General features: G+C 43.2%; 1 protein-coding gene across 4 annotated transcripts in view; it reads right to left on the bottom strand.

The window, feature by feature from the left end:
• Nucleotides 1-4,892, bottom strand: part of CDK14 (cyclin dependent kinase 14) — a 344,690-nt gene extending 339,798 nt beyond the window's left edge. For 2 of the 4 annotated variants that reach the window (XM_059842986.1, XM_059842993.1), the window contains exon 1: nucleotides 4,631-4,892. In XM_059842986.1, the coding sequence (XP_059698969.1) occupies nucleotides 4,631-4,721 (91 nt within the window). In that variant the 5' untranslated portion in view covers nucleotides 4,722-4,892. The remainder of the gene's footprint in view (nucleotides 1-4,630) is intronic. The other 2 variants (XM_059842976.1, XM_059843003.1) reach the window with 1 other exon arrangement.
• Nucleotides 4,893-20,514: the final 15,622 nt, after the last annotated feature.

Below are 20,514 nucleotides of genomic sequence, written 5' to 3'. Positions count from 1 at the left end.
CATTTTCAGACTGCCAATCCCAGGTACTCAGAACTGAGTAAGGAAAGAAAGAGAAGGAAAGAGAAAAGGAAAGAGAGATAGAACCCCCAACATGTGGAACACTTTTAAGAACACACTTCTAATCTTCCCAATTACCATTCAGGTCACAATGACATACAAGCTATAAATCAGTAAATGACACACCTTAAGCTGTGCTGACAAGCTTTTCTCCCTTACCAAAACACAAGATTTTCACATGACCAGAACACTACAGGAATAGCCAAACAGACAGCAAAAGGAAATTCACAGTGTAACAGAACAAGAAGAAATGGCAATATGTGGTCCATTGCATATATTTGGCTTATCTTTAGCTTCTACCTTTGACTAAAAGAGGGCTTTTAAAAATCACAAAAAGAGTATGAGAGTTCTGGCCACCCATTTAATGAGATTCTGTTTAATAATAATATCAGTCTCAACCAATTCACTACATAGCATCTCCCAAAGAAGACACCAAAGCAGGATATTTCATAGAACAAACCATATTAAAAATGCCTTTTTCTCCTTGATGCAATCTTTTCCTTTTCAAACTGTTAAAAAAAAAATCTGCTGAACTTCAGACAAAAATAAACTGTTTACAAATGAAGTTCTCATTATCTCAGGTATGTGAGCTATGTGGATGTACATCAGAGGAGATCAGTGGAGATAACCTTTGTATCAGTGAGGAGCTAGTAACAAAGCCCAGGGATGCTCAGAAAGGCCACAGATTGCTTTCAGCACACTGTGATAAATCTCAGCAATGTTTTCTCTCTCTCTCTCTTTCCTCCTTCCTTTCTTTGTAATCTGGTGTAAGTTTTTGACTGAAGAAACTCATAAGAAAACAGAAGTTAAATGGCATGAGCTGAAGTGATCTCAGATGTGATTGTGGTGCTATATGATCTTCAACAAATGCATAGCTAAGAACTCCTCACATAATTAAGAGATGACTAATGCTTTATTAAATTATTCACTAATAATTTAATTACATAACTATCAAAGGGCAAAACTAGAACCAAACCTAGTAAAGGTTTAAATCCTAAATTAAACAGTGAGTCAACTGAATCTCTAAAAGTTGCTTAACATGTAGTTATGATGTGTTCACTTGTATGGTCAACACAGTCTGTGAGCAAGGAAACAATTTTTTTAAACTAATATGGATGTTCATATAAAAATGAATAGGCTGGCAAAAACTTACAAGTGAAAAGAATTATGTATTTTTTTTCAGTTTCTTAGCAATAAAAGTTCTTAATGGTAAGATAACTTTTAAGAGGGACACTCCTTGAAACACCAGAAAATTTCTGCCAGGAGAAAGGGCACCTAAGCTACAAAGATAGCTCATTTCTCTAGAGCTGGAAGCACACACTTTCTGCAGCAAAGAGCCACCCTGTAGCACCACAGACCACACACATTTCCCCCAGCACACCACAGCACTATATCATCCTCTGCCAGATTTGCACATAATGGAACAAAGTGAATGCTCAGGAAAAGGCTGGCTGAGTGGGCAATTTCACACATCACAATTTTCAACTCAGCAAAACAAATATTGTCAATATTAGGTACTCTAAGAGTTACAGGACTGAGCCCAGTTTTGTTTGATGAGCCAGATCTTCATCATCCTCTTCCAGGAAAGCCAGTGGATGCAAAGCATCAGTTCAGAGTAAAGAAAATTGGTCAAGTCTTCCTGAGGCTGCTGTTGGTACCCTTTGGGCCTCTGCTATGCCCCAGGAATAACTACACTGTCTAGAGATGGTGAGGAAATAGCTTCAAATGTTACCTAACATACTTTAGTGCACTGTAAAAAAAAAAAAAAATCGTAAATTAATTGCAGCTACAGCTTCTCAAATTGAGAGAATTTTTTTGGTGGGGAGAAGTGGGTCTGAAATGCAGTCTATTGAGTGTTAACCTGCAAGCTCTAACAAAAAAAAGGCTCACTGCAAACGACAATCAAGATACATTTCCACCACTCTTATCCAAGAGGCTAAGAAAAACTTGGGTATCCAAATCTGGTACCAAAGTTTGGGGTCTTGCAGTATTGAGAGAATTGCATTTGGTAGATGGAATACTGCCAACACTGGGGGAAGGTGTAACAGTGCTTTATCATTTCCAGAATGATCATCAGATCTTTCCTACTGCAACACACGAAGGTTTGACTCACTAATTATTTGATTCAAACACCATAGTACTCTCACATCATTTATATGACTGTGCTCAGGATACTATGCTGTGTACTTAAACCTGCAAAAACACAGACATTGAATAATAAGCAGAACAGAAAAAGTTAATATATCTCTGTTATATACTCTTTTATAGAATCACTGAATGGTTTGCATTGGAGGAGACCTTAAAGGTTATCCCAACTCTCGTGTTATGGGCAGGGACAACTTCTATTAGACCAAGTTGCTCAAAGCCCCATCGAGCCTGGCCTTTACCACTGTCAGGAATTTATTATTTATGACAAATCACAGCTGAACAGATGACTGAAAAAGTTACAAATTAAATACATATTTAATTTGTAATTTGCTAACCATAACAAGCAACCAGCACTTACAAAACGAGCTTTAAAACCCAAATGTCAAATACCCAAAAAGTCTTTTTTCAATGAGGTTTTTGTTTTCTCTCCTTCACTTCAATGTGAGTTAAGTACAGCACACGTTTTAACCAAGGATTTCCTGGTATGCAATCTTAGAATTTCTTTGCTTGGGCTTATCTGTGGCTCTGGTATCAGGGAGTGGACTATCTTCAAACCTCACACAGATATAGTAGAGGTTTTTTTGCTCGAAGTGCAGTTACCAGAATGATGATCAATATATGTGAGCATCTGAAGATGAACAAACTTGCTGGTAGCAGCTGTGTTTTAACCACAAAATAACCACCAGCAAACAAACAAACCAACCCACCAGACCACACTCCTACACTTCTGCACACATACACACAGAACTCGAGGAGCTTTCAGACATAAATATCCGTGTGTCTAAAACCGGGCCAGAGCTCCCAAGGAAACTAAAAGCTTGTTTAATTTGTGCAAAATGACAAGAAGAGATGATCACCCAACCGAGCCAAATAAAACATGCAGAAATTACCAGCCAGAGAGGCCCTGATCCCTAAAAGGCATTAACAGGACTGTCACTGTTACAACAAAGCAGCATCCTCATTCAAAACATTTTCTTTGTTAATGACTTCCACCATTAGTAAAACCCTTTCACAGCTCTGTGGAAGAGTGTCTCTCTGTGTTTATACACGCACAGAGACATATAACAGACCAAACACCCAACTGCTTCATTTCTTTTTCTACTAATCAAAAAAAGTTCAATGTATTTTTCAAGTTTAAGACTGATGATAGGTGAAAGCTGTTTTCAAATGGGGACAGAAAGATTTGTAACAGTGAGCTGACTTGCTTTACAACTGTAACTTTGCATTTCCCCTTGAAACTCCCTGGTTTACAAGTTAGAATAAGCTTTTCTTAGTCTTTTTCATCCTGGAGTAGGACAATAAAAATACCTGATTTCAAAGACAATCATCCTCTTAAAAGCTTGCAGTGCTTGATGCATACACAGCAGGTGAAAAATTGAAATGCCCAAGTGTGCCGGCACAGATCCTAGGTAGGGTTACTGGGGGAGAACCAGAGGCCACAGCTCCTGGCTGGGCACGGGCACTTGACACCCTCTCACTGGGACAAAGCAGCTCCGCAAGCTGACCCTGTCTGCCAGCCAGACTGGCTGGAAGGGAAGCCCTCCCAAATGGACGATGCACGGTAAGGACTGTGGAAGGGCCCTTACAGAAGGTCTGCAAGCACAGGGGTGCTGCATCTGCTCTCGTGTGTCACAGCACTTCCTCCAGCTGCTCTGTCCCGCCAGCTCGGGGATACTTCACACCTCCTCTGAGGTACCTCCTCTCCCTGCTCAGCTGCGTGTTGATGGTGTCAGTGGGAATTAATGCTTTAAACAGTGAATTAAGCAACATAGTCTGCCAGAGACAGAGAGAAACACCAGTCCAAGCAGACCAGAACTCTCTGGCATTGTTCTCAATAACAAATTCAACTGCAAAATAAACTGGTGTCAAAACCAAACACGGTGTGGTGGTACTGGGAGGTAACGCGCTTGGCACGGGCATTCAGATGACGCTACCTCAGGATGCTTTATGTCAGTGACAGAGCGACAAGACTTGACAGCAGATGACAGATAGACTTCTTTTGTCTGGCCCCCTAAATCACTGGGCCGCTAGTACCTGCTTCAGCATCTCACACCTCAACAAAAAACTAAAAACAACCTGCAGGCCGTACCAAAAATAAATTAGCAGACCTGCAACAAAATGAAAATAACCGACTGCTTTCTATGGAGGTTTCTCTTCGGCAGCGGGGGCACGTGAGCCAACTCTCATTTACAGTTTGTTCCTCCCGGCCGATTTTGGGCTAACTCCATCACAGACCCATGCAGCACTGCTGGGGCTACCGGAGTTGGCTTTTTCCCAAGCTTTCTTCCCAAGAAACGTTTTTCGCGGACGGCGTCATCACGGGTGTTCCCAGCCTGGCAGCGCTGAGCCCACCGCCCCCCGTGCCCTCCCTGCCGGGACCCCCGGGTGCCGGGCAGCGCCAGCGGGGCCCGGGCCCGGGACTCACCTATTCGGCCGAAGCTCTCCGATAAAGTTCTCCGCAACTTTTTCATCCTGCTGATCTTCTCGGCGGACTGCGAGTCGATCATGTCACACATCGGGGGGCGCCCCCCCCGTCCCGCCGGCCGCCACCGCCGCTCCCCGGCTCCGGGGAGACGCCGCCCCTCCTGCCCCGGGGCTCTCCCCGCGCCCCGAGGAGCCGCCGTGGGACGGTCCCGGTCCCGCCCGGCAAAGGAGCCCTACACCGCGGCTGCCGCTGCCGCTGCGCTCCGCGCCGCCCGGCTCATCGCCCCGCGCCCCGCGCCCCGGGCTGCCCGGCACGGCCGGACACGGCGGGCAGGGCGGGGGCCGCGGCAGCGCCCAGGGCAGATGGAGGAGCGAAAGCGAAGTCCGGCCGGGGGCTGCGGGCGCCGGCGGCGGGAGGGAGGGAGGGCGTGAGGAAGGGAGGGAGGGTGCGCTGAGAGAAAGGAGGAGGAGGAGCCTGGGCGGGCCGGGGAGCCCCGGGGAGGAAGGGCGGCGGCGGCGGGGGCGTGAGGGGGGCAGGCGGGGAGCGCCGGGGCCGGGCCGAGGGATGCGCGCTGCCTGCGGAGCGGCGATCCCCGTCCGGAGCGCTCGGGGCGGCGGCGGCGGCGGCGCTGAGGGCCCTTGCGGTGGCGTTCGGAGGGGCGGCGGAGACACCGTGTCCGCCCGGGGCGGTCCGCGCCCCGCTGCTGCTGCGCGGTCTCCGGGAACGCGCTGCGGTACCCCCGGGCCGGCGGGGCCGGGGCTGGCCGAGGGTCCGGCGCTGGAAGGAGGCACCCCCAGGGCGGGCGGCGGGCGGGGAACGCTGCCCCCGGGGCTGCGGTGGGCACCTCGTTCACCGAGGGCACCCTGCCCGTCAGGTTGGAACTTGGGGTCCTCTCCACGTGCGTGTCCAGGCACAGCCAGATAATGTGCCTTAGCCTGCAACTTAATGAGTGTTGGGAGCTTTTGATCTTGTTAACTCAATTGAAGCAACGTTACTGAAAAATAAATCAGTTTAACCCATGGAAATGGATGGTCATGTCTAGTCTAAAGTATAAAGTAGGTACTTTTCGAGAACAGTATGTTAGGTAAGATTTTAAAGCCCAGGTCTTTGTGGCTCAAATTGTATTTTAATGCATGTTATCTGGTTAAAATGAACTTGAGTTTTAATGAGGCCACCTAACACAGTTCACTGGGATTAGACAGTGTCTAAGCTCAGTTTCAGGAGCACATTTGTCTACACAAGTGTTTAGGTGAGTTGGGTTCAAGCCATCTGCAATTCTGCTCAGGGATTGGGATTGAGCCTTTCTGTGCAGGCAGGATGGACAGTATGCAGAATCTTGAGGTGGAAATCTATTGCAATTCTCTGTTTTAATCTACTATATGTAGAATATGCATGTACCTCTTGTGGCATCCAAGATAATGGGAACTTGTTCTGCCATAAAGCAGTATAGCAGTGCTGATAAATGTCTTATGCATAGCACCTGAATGTACAGACAGTTTGATAGGAAGGTTTTTGGAAGTATGAGTCCTCTTGACCCTGCTAGCATCTTTGAAATGGGAGCTAAAATGGCATTTTCAGTGTTGGCTATGTCATGTTATGGAAGGAAATTGAGAAACGGAGGAAACTGGAACCTTGCAGAGAACAGTACAGGGAAAAGGAAGAGAAATAAAAATTAAAAAGAAACAGACAAAGGCACTAGAAGGAAAAAGGGAGGGAGAACACAAATGTTAAAGGATGTTTAACTAAATAATTTCAAGAAAATTACATTTAAGTCCTTACTAATGGCTGATGGTTTTATCTTTGTCTGAATCTGACATTACTACCCCTGTTCTTAGTGGAGAGGAAAATGCCATCATCATAAATAAAATATTCTGATCCAGCAGCTGAAACTGAATTTAACATCTGAGCACTTTGCATTTTCTGTGTCACCATTCACTCCAGGTAGCTCTGCTGTTTGGCTGAGACTTGTACTAACAGTGCTATAATTCAGTCTGTGACTTGCTTTCAGCAATTAAGGGTATCATTTCTGAGAGCTTCTTAGGAACCTGTAATTAACCATGCTTAATTGATAGATGCTGTCTTACCTAGTGAATTAGCCTAGATCCTAGCACCTAGTGAATTTGGGAAAATATTCCCTTTTTTCCTCCCTATTTCTAAGTAAACTATCACTTTATCACTTGTGAAGGACGAGTCTCTGCCAGTCTACTGCAGTCTTTCTTTCACAGAAAAACGAGCAACCCAAAATTCCTGAGAAGCATCTGGCTTTGCAGCTGCTTGGGAATGATCTACAAGCATATGTCAGGGTCTTTTAAATCAATGAAAATTTTGCCTAAATTAGACACCAGTGTGATGCCAAGTGAGAGAAACCCAGGTCTTGTCTTCTGAAAATTGTGCAACCTCAGGATGCAGAGATGTTGCACTGACTTTTTCCACCAGAGGAAGGACAAGCTGCCAGCTGTGCACAGATTCTCCAACTGCACCCTGCAATTTGTGTCATTCTTCTCACCGTGGTCTTTATTTGGCAGAAATATTTCTGTGAAAGTCCTTCTTTGTTCTCTCCCCAACCCAAACCTCTTCTGTTTCCAAGGGCAGTAGTATTGAAAATTCATTGAATTCAGGAATGTGGAATCACTTTTGTAGCTTTGATCAAGCTCATAAGCCGGTGGTTCTTATTTCTCATCTCTGTATTTCCATCACCCACCTCAGGAAACCAGTAAAGCAGAAACATGCAATTAGGAAACCACAGAGATAGCAGTTACTCTGATGATGATGTTTTGCTTCCTTGTAGGGACAGGATTTCGGCTCTGTTTTAAGTCTTTCAATTTGAGGCATGAAAAATTTACCATGAAAAACATGCAAAATGATATTGTTGTTTGCTGCCTTCTTCCACAAGCCTCTTCCAAGTTAAAGCATGTTTGCCTTTAATGGGGCATCTGTTTTATAAAAAGCCAGGCCATTATTTACAGCACCTTTTCTTACATCAACTCTCCAAAGAAACACCCTAAAAAAAAACCTGCTTGCAGTTACTTTGTGACCCAAGCATCTCCTGTCCTGGCTTTGGTAAGAATTCACTACAAATCCTGGCCTCTGCTGCTGACACTGAGTCATGCTGAATCACTCTGCAATTTTAAGTATTATCAAGTGCAGGAAAAATAGTTGCCAAGATATCACTTGCAAGTTGGACAAGGGGAAACATTCACCTCAGTGTATCACGCAAGCCAGGAGCCTCATGGTTTCAGTGTTTCACATGGAGGTGTGGGTTATTTCCGAAGAAGGGGAGGGAGCAGGGCTGGCATTTTGCTCACTATTGTGTGAAGGAACATATTGTTTGGAGCTACAAGCAGCCTGGTCATGGGCCTGGAGCACAGGGTGTGCCAGCAGAGCAGGCAGAGCAGTCTCCTCGCCGCAGAGGGAGCAGCCACGGCCGCGCTATTCATTACTTGCAGGGTAAGATGAAACGACCGAAAAATAAATCCGTGATGCGTGGTGCAGATGGTGGCTCGGGGTGTCACACAGATCTGTGCACTCTCCAGGTCTCAGGGCACTTGCTGCTGATTTTATGGGGTAATTTTATGTGAGCTCTCTCTAAACCCGTGTTTGTCGTGTGCCCCCCGCCCCCGACCCTGTAACACTTCTTAGGGGCTCTTGAAAGGCAGTGTACTTAAGTTCCCTTCCTGGACCAAGTGTCTGAATTTCAGAAATCTTAGAGCACATAAACAAGCAGTGTGTGTTTGTGGAAGAGGTAGTTAATGCCATTGATTTGGAGTTATGTGGGCAGAGTAAGACCTTGCATGAAGTGGTCTGCTGGAGGAAAGCAGTAAAGCTCTCTAGGGAGATGAAATAGTCAGTCTAACTTCTCTGGGGAGAGCACTGTCTTGTCAGGCCTTCTGCTGCCAGTATAAAGTAGATTTTCATAAATCTCCCTGGCTGGAGACATTCTGCATTAGGCCAGTCTGCTCACCTTGAAAAGATCCCTCTGCTGCAGTGTCTGGGACCTGAGTGCTTGGAGCTGTGTTGCTTGTTAACACACAACAATCCTTTCATGACCCTCCAGTGATGAAGATGGATGTACAGTCACATAACACACCCCCTCCTCTTCCCCCCTCCCCCAGTCTCACTTTCACTTGTCCTCTAATAGTACTCAGTCCAAGATGACTATTATGTGAAGAGAAAGCCAGGCTCTGCTAACACAAATGGTGTCGTATCCTTAGGGACATGACCTTTAAGCTCTGCTAGCAAAATGCATTAGTGACAAAAATTAAACTTGGGCAGAACAGGACGTGTGTAATCTGCATCCATACCTTAACTTGTTCCCACAAAAATTTCTCAGAGCTGATTTATTTTATGTTGCCTTATTGGTGATTGTCATTAAATCCCAGTTTTTATGCACACATGGAAATTTTCCCCTTGTTGATATTCCATGCATCCCTGCTGGTTAACAAGGGCACATAGGCCCAGGTATTGCCTCTCCAGCCTGGATGCTGTTGCCAAAGCCTGCTCTGTGGGGTAAGAAGGGATGAGTTTAGGCTCACACTCATGGTTCCAAAGGCACAACAGGATGAAAGTGTTTTTCCTGCTGCCTTGTATCCAGCTGCTGGTTAGAGGTGACCTGCTGAGCCATCCATGGTTTTACACCTCTGGTACCCCCTCGTGGTCACTTTATTTCATGTATTAACATATGGGGTCACTTGTTTTCTATTTAATTCTTTCTTTACACCATCACACCAGGGGTTAAATGGCTGCAAGTGAAACACAACCTCTTTAACCTTGATGCTTGTAGCTCCAGTCTCTGTTAGGCAACTTCCTTGTGGTGTTTGTGAGCAGGTAATTTCCCAGGAAGGTATGGATTTTTTTGGCTTGGCCACCACACAAAGTTGTGGGTTAACCCCCTAGGCAGCTGAGCACTGCACATCCACAGAACAGAAAAGTAAGAGCAAACACAGGAAAACTCATGGGTTGATAACTTTATCAGGAAAGAAGTGGAATAAGAAAGAAGACAAAAGATAAGTGATGCAAAGGCAATCCCTTGCCACTTCCCCCAGAATGATGCCCAGCCTGTTCCTGAGGCAAAAGACAACTGGCCTACCTAAACTGCATTCCTCTCCACTGCATTGCTGAACATGCTGTTATATGGCATGGAATATTGCTTTGGACAGTTTGGGCTGTATCTGCTTGTATCCCCTCCCCACCTCTTGTGCACCCCGATCTATTCACTGGTTGGGTAGCAGGAGAAACAGAGGCAGCCTTGATGCTGTACAAATGCTGCCCAGCAATAAAAAGAGTCTATATAGCAGCATTGTTTTGGTCACAAATCCAAAACACAGCATCATACGAGCTGCCATGAAGAGAATTAACTCCATCCCAGCCAGACCTAGTACACACAGATGTAGGAAAATCCCACAGAGGATTCTGTGTGCAGAAAAAAAATATCATGAATGACAGTGTATCAGAAGCCTACATACTTCAAACTAACAAAGTAGCATTATTATGATGAGCTTAAATCTTTTACAATAAATGCTTCTGTATAAATGGTGTCATCTCAGAGATTCTGCTGGGCAAGTATAGGTATGCTAGGTGTGTAGGAATGGGCTGAGGAGCTTTCCAGCTTAAAATCACCTGGCTACCTAGCAACATAGCATTGATCCTGCATGTTGTTCCTGTGAAATAAGCAGAAACACCTTTTAGTGAGCTCATTTTCTTATGCTATCTTGATAAAAGTCTAGTAAAAGGGGAAATGGGATTTAATATGTAATGGCCCCAACCACTGTGATTTTAGATATGAATGTTGTGAAGTCACCCAAATATCCAGCAAATACTCATGATGAAAATGATGCAAAATGAAACGGCAGGAGGGCTGAGGTTGATCCACTCAGATGCACTAAAAAAGCAAGTGTACATCATGCCATTCTATCACAAACATTGAATAAAGGATGTTTACTGTAACAGCACAAGTCTTCTTCTCAGCAAAATCTCATCAGCACTGTGGCATTATTTGTGCAACTCAGAGGTCTGTGCCTCTACACATAGAAAGCCCAGCTGATTTGGGCTGGGAAAACATGATAACTGGCATACACAGCCTGGGGAAATTTCTCATGGACAAGGGTCCTCTAGTAGGTAACCCATGATTTTGAAAACACATTGGCACACAAATGCTATGTTGATTCTAGGTGTGAATATTTAAGTACTACGTGCAAAATTAAAGACCCATATACTGATATCTCTTGGAAACAAGCTTGAAATATTAACCCTACTTTATTTCTAAGGTATCCCAGCTTTCTCTTTCTCTGCTATTTTTTCCCCATTTCTTAACTAGTATAATAATTTATAATGACTATTAGCAAAGCACGCTATAGTAGCAGCTGAATTCCACTTACTTATATTTCTCTGTACCCTTTTGGACTGCTTGAATCTGTAGGACAGAGCATAATGGGAATGTTATCTCCCTGTGGAGAGAGAAACTCTCCCTCAAAAATAATACAAAATATTTGCAAGTATTATACATGAAAGGCTTCTTTGTCAAAATGGAGATCTGCCCTCTTAACATGAAAATCTGGATGGACTTCAGGCATGCAGGAAAACACTGCTTGCTCTTTCTGCTCACTTCTACCCCAAAATCAGCACCTAGGGCAGTTAAAAACAGTCCAGCCCACATAGCAGTCTGCTGAGGGAAGGTTTCAGAACCTGCATCTTACAGTTTTATTTAGTTCCTCTCACTGTGGTAACAAACTAGTGCACAAATTAAGTGCCACCAATTCAGAACTGAATGCTGTCCTTCACCACCAGCTTGCAATATCGTTGGTCTTCACAGAGACAGCACAAATGAGTGCTCCTGATCTCTCAGTCCAGGTCTTTCTTACAGTGCAGTAGCAGTAAAGGCTCTGGTTGCCATTTAGGGGGGCTTATATAGTGATAAGGAGCCACAGAGAAGTGATGTCTCTGCAGGTAATGCAGGTATGGTCTCTACATAGAAGTCAAAATTTCCAATGGAGGCTGGCCACAGTAAATGTGACAGTTGAAGGATGGCAGGACCCATCACCTGCAAAATGAGTCAGAAGCACAAGAAACAGCAAATTGGCCACTATGGAGTATAACTCCCAGGAAATATGTGATTTTGAGAAAGATGAAAGAGAGGCTTTGTGTTTGTTTAAAGCTTTGCTTCCAGGAGTTCAGGGGGAAGGTACAAAGACATTTTAAGGAAAATTCAATTGAAGAAGAGCAGGAAACACTAATTAGAGGCAGGGGTTGGTGCCACCACAGAACTAGAGAAGTGCAAAGATTTATGTAATTAGGAGTTTTAAAAGGAAAGAAAAGGTGGGGGTGTTTAATGCAGCAGAAGGTGGAGAGGCAGCAGAAAGAAACAAAGTGGGAAATAGACATTCAGGATGACAAGCTGGAAAGATGACCTATAAAAGAGATTTTGGAACCTGGATGAAGAACCTTTATCAAAACTGAAGGTTAGGAGCTTGTGGCAGCCAGCCTGTGAAATGAAGAGAATTTTTGTTGCATAGAGAAAAAGTCAAAGTCACTCTGTACAAGAAAGAGCTGCCAGATTTAAAGTACCTGAACCTGTGTGAAAATCAGATGTGACAATTTCCTCTATTTTGTTTTAAAATAATGTATGAAGTAAATGCTAAAAGATGAGACCTCCTGCAAAATTAGGAGGAGAAAAGCCCAGGTTATTGTAATAAATTTGTGATGGTCTCCAGGCCCACCAACTCATTATGGCACTTGTGACAATCTTGTCAGGACAGTACTGTGAAAACTCAAGGTGGTTGACCTATGAGCCAGCGGCAACATGAATTATTTTAATGAAATGTTGTTCATACAAACTAGCAATAAACAAGTCAGAGAAGAGAGCACCTTCATTAATGTAATGGCATCTTCATGCACCTCACTCCTGTGTGCTGAGCTACCCAGAGACCATTCCATGCACTGCCTGAGCACTGTTTGGCCAGGGCTGCACAGCAACAGTGCCCACTGGGATCCCACTGCCTCCTGAAAGGATTGTGTGCAAAACACACAGCCCTCCAAGGGTGATGGAAAATGGAATCACCAGCAAATACTGGTGGAGCATGGTGCAAATAACACCAAGGCTGTGGGCTTGATCCCCATAGCTTAACAGCGGGACTCGATGATCCTTGTGGGTCCCTCCAGCTCAGCATACCCCGTGGCTGTGATTCTGAGATGTGCTGAGTGGAGGGAGTGCTCCCCAAGGGCCAAACAGTCTCTTGGAAACTTGCATTTTTGAGGTACCAGTGCTGGATGCAAGGACACAGAAGAGAGGGATGGGTGAGATGATGACATGAAGAGGAAGGCAGTGGGCTGGGATGATTCAGCTGGACACACAAGAGGAGTTAGAGAGGAGGTTCAGATCTGAGCAGAAGGAAGTGAGTCTGACACAGAGAGAAAGACCTTAGAGTCATCCCTGCAGAGCTGGTAACCAGAACTGCACAGTGGCTTCAGAATTTAATGGTTAGAGGTCCTGGTACCCCACTGAACTCTCAAATTATTTATTGTTGTTGGTCTACATGTAAACATGGACAATTACAAGATAAGTCTGCTTGCATCAGTAGTGAATTGATCCCAAAATACAAGCAATATTGCAACTAACTTTATTCAGCATTTACATCCTTTGGTTATATATTTTACTGAGGATTTAAATATGACATTGAAAAACCCACAGATTTCAAGCCTGGGATACACTCATGTCCACTAACCTCAAATTTGAAATTAAGTACCCAACACCTTCGTCTAATTGATGAAAATAAGAAGTTAATTCTCATTTTTAAATTTACATAATAAAAAAAAATCATTGCTCACAAGCCTACTTTAGCAGGACTTCATTTATTTGTAGAGAAATTTCCAGAATATGTATTTATATTTCTCCTTTATAAGGAAAAGCATAGACAATGTGGTAAAATGAACAGGACTTTCAGCGTGGTTCAGTTTATTACAGTAAGAGGTTAAAAAGTAAATAATCCCACATTACTTGCTAAAATATTTACAGTATTTCTGAAATTCCTCTTGCAGTTACAGTCATCCAGAATGGATATGTCTTCAAGATTTATAAAAAGTGACACACAATATAAATAAGTGCATATACCCAGGGAAAAAGGTCTCTGAGGAGTGATTCAGAAGACAAATTCACTGGAAAGTAATTTTTTTCTAATGAAAGCTTCACTTGACAGAGTCCCTGCTAAGACAAATCTCTTTCAGAAAAAAAAGTTTGTGGGTGAGAGAGTCCTAAGGAAAGACCCTGATAATTCCAGCTTCCTGAGTTCACATCACAAGGCTCTCATAATTGCATATGATGCTCCAAGCATCCCAGAGGAGGTGACACTAAGCCCTCATTCCTCCACACCAATGAAATGAAACGAAATCTCTGTTGTTTTAGACCCATCTTCTCACCTAGTGCCCCCAGCTCATATATAGTTACTTTGCCATAGAAGAACCTTGTGCTGATTGAAAATATTTCAGTCAATTTCTCAGTTGTTGTTGGGATCAAGAAGGGGAAAGATGGAAAGCCAGTAAATCAGAATAACTGATGTCATCACAAGAAGCTCTTTGTAACAAAAGCAACATCAGAGAAGAGAGACTATCAAGAGGAAGAGAAGGGAGCATATTCTGAATATTCTTCAGAGTAAAACAGGTAAGAAGGTAGAGGACAGGGTCATTCAATGAACAGGCAGATATCCACAACTGCGTCAGAATGAAGTTAGGAACTTAGCTGTGATATGTACCTCTTGGGTAATTTCTTGCCATTCATTTACTGCATGACAGAGTTACTCTTGTTACTGTTTCCCCCTAGAATCTGGGCCATTTTGAACTTTCAAATCAGCAGTGTTGTAGTGCCCAACCATTGCTACAAATCAGGTCCTTCTCCGGTGTGCTCCAAGGCACAGCAACCACAGACCTCCTGCTGCTCTGAAAGGGTTCATTGTACCTGCAGCTCCAGGTACTGGACAGAGACTAACATTTTCTGTCATTTAACTGAGTCCAGTGTTGGGTGCTGTCTAAATTTGATTTTTAAATTTTTTTACTAGAAACAGGATGATTGCACAGCATCACTCTATTTTTTTTCAACTTTTACACTGAGGACTAGAGATTGGCCTTGGGAAGTGATAGCCAGTGACCTAGCAGGGCTTTCTGTGGTGCAGTGTTATCCAAAGATTATCTATCTTTCCAAACAAACAACTCAGCTGCTGTGATTCATGGTCTGTGTTTGATGTCAACAAGAACATTGGTCCCAGTAATGACAAACAGCTCAGGCTGCTTCTAGCCTTCCACCCAGCTGAGCAGCTTTCATGATGACTAAATGAGTGCACTTTCATATCATAGATCTTCAGAGAATAACTTGAAGAGGAGACTTGCCTTACAGTGCTCAAAATGATTTTAAGAGATAACTGATACTTTTTTTGCTGCTAGTCCCAGTTTCCAAGTTAAGCTCCTTGCTGCTTCAGTATTCTCCTTCATTAAGTGTATTTTTGTCTGTCTTAATTTGGCTGAAGTCATGTATCAGTATTTTAGAGTAAGAGTTCATCAGGTAATGCAACTAGGGAATAAAAGGAAAAAAATATTTTTAATTTATTTGGTGTACTGAAAAGAATGTCAGGAAGGAGATTTTTAATAAAAGACAGTTTTATGGCTCCTTTTCTTGCTTCACAACGTGAGCTAATTATGTACTCGTTCAAATGACAGTTCCCCTGTGATTCTCATTTAAGAGAAGTGCTAACCAATGCAATGATCAAAACCAACACTGTAGAACAATTCCATCATATTCAGGATACAAGTCCATCACGGGACTGTCTGATCACCAGATTTGCTGGTGTCTAGCCTGAGGGCATTAAATACATGACTGACACATTTGTCTATTTGCAGAGTCTATCTATTCATATTTTCCAAAGTTTGAAAATCTGTTCTTCTGGAAAAAAAAAAATCTTTCCTCATGAATAAAAATTAAACCAGCCCTGTGCTTCTCTTCCACTGTCTGAGCACCCTGGTAGTGCAGCCAGGCCATGGGCAGGCAGCTGGAGCACCCCTGCCTGGCTGTGATCTGGCACCCAGGCTTGTGTGCCTGCCCCAGCAGTGGCAAATACAGAACACTCAAGGTTCACAGATGGCAAAACTCACCTTTGAGTGTAGGTGAGCAACAGGAGTCAAAAGTTCCATTTATTTATCTCCCTACTCCCCCCATGGTTTCTGAACTCCCTATTTATCCTCTGAGGGAGAAGGCTCCAGTTTGTGTTGCCAAATTCAGCAATATATGTCTGAAAACATCACTGACTTCCTGCACTCTTCCAAATGAAAGCAAAGAGATTTCCATCTTCCTCTGCTCAAATCTGATTTATAATACAGTTTAACAAAGTATCTAGAAGCATTTTAAATGCCATGTTAACGTGAAAACAAAAGCCTAAATTCTTGTAATTCTTTGTGTTCTTTTTAATTCCAGTCTGAAAAACTACACAGATAACATACTGTATAGATAACATTTTTAATTTATTCATTATATTCCGATAATTTTTCATTTAAGTAATTACATTAATAAACTTGGCATAGTCCTTTGAAGTTCAATTTAGAAAGTACATGTTATCTGCATGTAATAAACCTCATGTATCTATCCTCCCTCTTCTACTATCACGTCTAGTGACTACTATTACAAGATTTTTTAAATATTCCTCTGCTCAGTTTAATTGGGACTTTTACAGTATCATTACACATTCTAATTGGGCCATTAGGGGTTTCATGCCACTAATCGAAATGCAGGGCGAGTGACTGAACTAGTGCAAGTGATGTAAAAAGAAAGGAGCTCAAAGGACAGGCCCAGTTTTACCCACAGTGACAAAACCCAGAGTCAAGTGTCAGGCATGTCACTGCAGCCCTGAACAAAATGCATCTGGTCAAAAATTAACCCATGGAAAAGGGGTTCTCTAAATTTCTCTCTGAAGATGGTTTTGTACCACCCCTCACTGCTATTTTGATTTTGAGGCCCAAATCCCCTTGTGCTAGAGGATTTCCTGCATCCAACCATTTTATTGCCCCTTTTGGAATACCTTCAGCCTGGGCAGCTTTGGCTAACCATTGTATTCTGTGTTTGATGAGGGGACAAACTCATCAGCATTGAGCGTTGGGATAGTCTTGAATTCTCCTTTTTTACTTTCACAGCATGTTAGAGCACTAAACAGCCTCTTCTCTGACATAGGGGCCCATATGAATATTTGGTAAGCTCCAGGGGAAAACATTCACATATTTTGCTAATATCAAGCACATTGCAGTCTGATGAAGCTGGTGCTTCTGGTATTCCTAGAACATGGACATATAATAAAGGCAAAAGTGATCACAGCTTAGAAATATATTCCTATATTGATCTGTTTGTTATTAGAAACATGGGTGGGGTTTTTTTTTTTCCATATTATTTTCTTCACAGATGGGAATGGCAATTTTGATAACAGGGGAATTGGAGATGGGCTTAAATCCTGATTACCTCAGGATTATTTGGGTATTTCCCCCTTAGAAGTCATAGTCTGTCTGATCCCACTGACTCAAACTCACCATCTATCAACCCACACCCAGTTTTAGTCCTGTGAATCAACCTCATTTTGAGGACAGAACTGAACACCAAAATGAAGTCTGTGTTTCAGCAGCAGCTACTCAGACCACCATGACTTTAGCAACCCAGGACAGATGTTCAGTCTGTTTAAAATTATTATAAAACTACTCTCTAAATGTCTTTGTTATTCAGGAGTGAAGCTCCCTTGCAGCAGCAAGAGACACTCAGGACACTGCTGTGCTGACATCTGGATCTTTGCAAAACTTCCATCAGACCAACAGTAACCCTTGAGGGAAAACTTGGGGATATCACTGAGACCAGGAATACTAAAACCCAGAAAGAACTGGGTTCTCCTAATCCACCCCATCTGATCTTCACTAGTGAGTACTGAAGAACAGAAATGCTTTTCCAGACCACCAACTCTGTCAGAAGCCCACTCTGCACATGGTGTTGCATCTGAGGGGAGGCCTGAACAAGCCATCTCTTCACCAGCTTGCCCAGAAATGCAGCCATGACAAGATGGTGCCATGCAAATTCCATGTGCTTCCTCTTGCTTTGCAACTGCAATGAAAGCAACATAGCCATACCAACAACCATGTCCCAGGAATGAGCTGAGGTTGAGCCTTTGTCCTGCTGTTCAAATAAAGCATCAATGCACTGGACTGGTCTGTTGCAATTATTTCAGCTCTGCCACAAGCCATCTTTTTTAAAATAAGATACTCAGTGGTAAAAAAAGCTATTAGGAGTCAAATGGATTTTCCGTGTGTGCTCACTACCACCTTCTTACAACCCAGGAGGTCTGGGAGGCAGGATTTCCCTTTGCAGATGCCATGCTGACCCTTCCACAGCAGGCTCAATTGTCCAGGGTAACTGATCTGAAATCACACTCTAGTGATCTAGGTTATTGGAGTTTCAAGAATATATGTGAAGAAGAAAGCAGCATTAAAGAAAACTATGGTACTGCAATATAAGAGGCAAAATAGTCATAATGGAGATTACCACCTTGAAATGTTGCAAACCCTCTTTTGCCAGGACCGAGAGCTTAGGTCATCTGGTAACAAGAATTGTAATGTTCATAAAAAGGAAAAAGAAATAATGAAACCAAGTAATGGGAACTTAAAGGACTCTCCTTGAGGGCAAAAGTGGTATGTGTGTGTGATTCCTGAATTGATGCATGGGAAATGAGTAACTAGGGCTGGTCTGAGAACACCAAGTGCCAGATCCTATTTCAAGCCAGGTGACCATTACGGGTACACGAAAGGTTGCCCGTGGGATGCAGGTCATAGAAGGATTGAGCTTAGCAACTGTGACAGAAAGAGTGGTATGAAAATCCACATCAACTTGGGGTAATTAAACATTTCCTAATCCTTTTTGCCATGCTGCTACTTGGCAACTCCTTGCAGAGATTGGGCTGAAGGTCACATTAAAAAGAAAAGAAGAGAACAAAAACCAACAACAATAAACAACTGCCAAATCTCTGGACCAACTGTAAATATCTTTATCTCCTTCCTTCATCTTACTTCAACATGTTAATACACAAACAGATTCGAGCTTACAGGGTTCTCAAAGTGACTTTGCTTAGTCTATCACCCATTTATCTGCCATGCCAGCACTTGACTCAAAGTGACAGCTTAGAAACTCTGCCCTCTATTACTTTTTCTTGTTTAAAAGCAATTGCTGTATCAGCAAGAGAAAAGTCACTCCATTTGATTAATAATACATACTGATGGTCGAGACATTCAGTCAGAAAACTGATAAATTGTTAGGCTGCTGAAATCCACCTGCAGGTTTCTTTAGGTCTAGACTTACCTTCTGACCTTCCCACTTTGTGGAAGCTCACTTAAGACACCACTAACTATTTTCACTGTAAACTATGTAAGATAGGGAAAAGGAAAGTTTGTGCTTTTCAGACAGCCTTCCTATAAACTAACACCAAGCCGGGTTATCAATGCATCAAGTGAATCAACCTGGGAATTTCTGATGCAGCAATACAGTGGAGTTGCACATTTTCATTTCTATTAAAGATGACAGGACATAACAAAATCCAAAAATGCAAATCTAATCAAAGGTGTGCAAAAGAGAACACCATTTGTTGATCACTGCTTTAGAGTTTTTCCACTATTCCCCTTCTTCCTTCTTTCACAACTCACAACCCTTCCCATTTGTGGATGGTTTGGCTCATTCACTACTTGCACATATCCTAGCCTTCACCACTTCACCATGGCTTAAAACAGCAACAAGGAGTCAAAGTGGAACGAAGAATTTTGTTTTCATCTCTGGCATTCAACATCTCTTGTAGGAACTCAGCATCAGAAAAGAAAGCAGAGTTTGTTTTTCTTGATAACTAAGGTGTGTTGTTGAGGACAAACACTTGAACTCACATATGACAAGGCCTAGCCAGGAAGCTAATGCTGAGCTGACAAAATAGAGCTCTGGGTTTCAGAGCCAATGTACACTTCTACACATTTAAACATTCGATCCTCTCATGCCAAGTCCAAAGCCTTAATGATGCCACAATAAAGACTAAATGTATTTGCTCAGCCAGATATTGACTATAAACCACATGAAGCCATTAAAATAAATAAGGTTTCCAATGCTGTTTGAAGGTATCAGAATCATGACCCTTTCTTTTAAGTTTTGAATGAAGGAGCTTTTGAGGAAGGGTCTCAGAGGATTCTGTCAAGTGCCAGCAAGCAGAAACACAACTTTAGGAATACTTTGGAGATATTTATACTTCAGTCCTGACATGCCGCTTTCTACATACTTTTCACAAGTTCCTTCCCCTCTGCCCTTCAAGTGGCTGTTCTAGCAGCCACAGAAAGGATAAATTAATCAACAGCAAGCTTGGCCTTGCTGTGTTTGGAAAGATGAGCGCCTATGTGAGCCCTGAAAAGCTTCCACCCATGTAGCCTCCGCAACTCATTTGAAGCACAGGGGCAGTCCGAGATGGTGGCTGATCAGAACCCCAAAACCAAAGATGATAAAGCCCAGATTCAGGCAGGCACTGTGGGAACAGCCACATGCAATTCTTGCCAGCTTCACTGTCTCCCCAGACTATTGACTTCCCCTCTCCTCATCATTTCTTCTCAAAGTGCCTTTCATCCTCTCTGTTCCTGTCTAGCCCCTGTCACTCAGAAAGACAGCGAGAAAAGCATCCTAGCTGTTTCTGCCCCATTTCTCTCTGGACTGGCTCAGACCTAGAGAACTGCTTGTCCAGCAGCGCAGTTGGGGCATCCTAGGGTTGCAAGCCACTGGCACACAGCCCAGAGCCACTCCTCATGCACCTGCTTGGCATAACAAGAAAAGTTGAAAGGATAGATGGTAAAATCTGTGTATG

This window comes from Haemorhous mexicanus, chromosome 1, assembly GCF_027477595.1.
Source record: "Haemorhous mexicanus isolate bHaeMex1 chromosome 1, bHaeMex1.pri, whole genome shotgun sequence".
NCBI classification, from domain to species: Eukaryota; Metazoa; Chordata; class Aves; order Passeriformes; family Fringillidae; genus Haemorhous; species Haemorhous mexicanus.
Note: the sequence above shows the minus strand (reverse complement) of the source record. Positions and strands in the feature narration are given on the sequence as shown.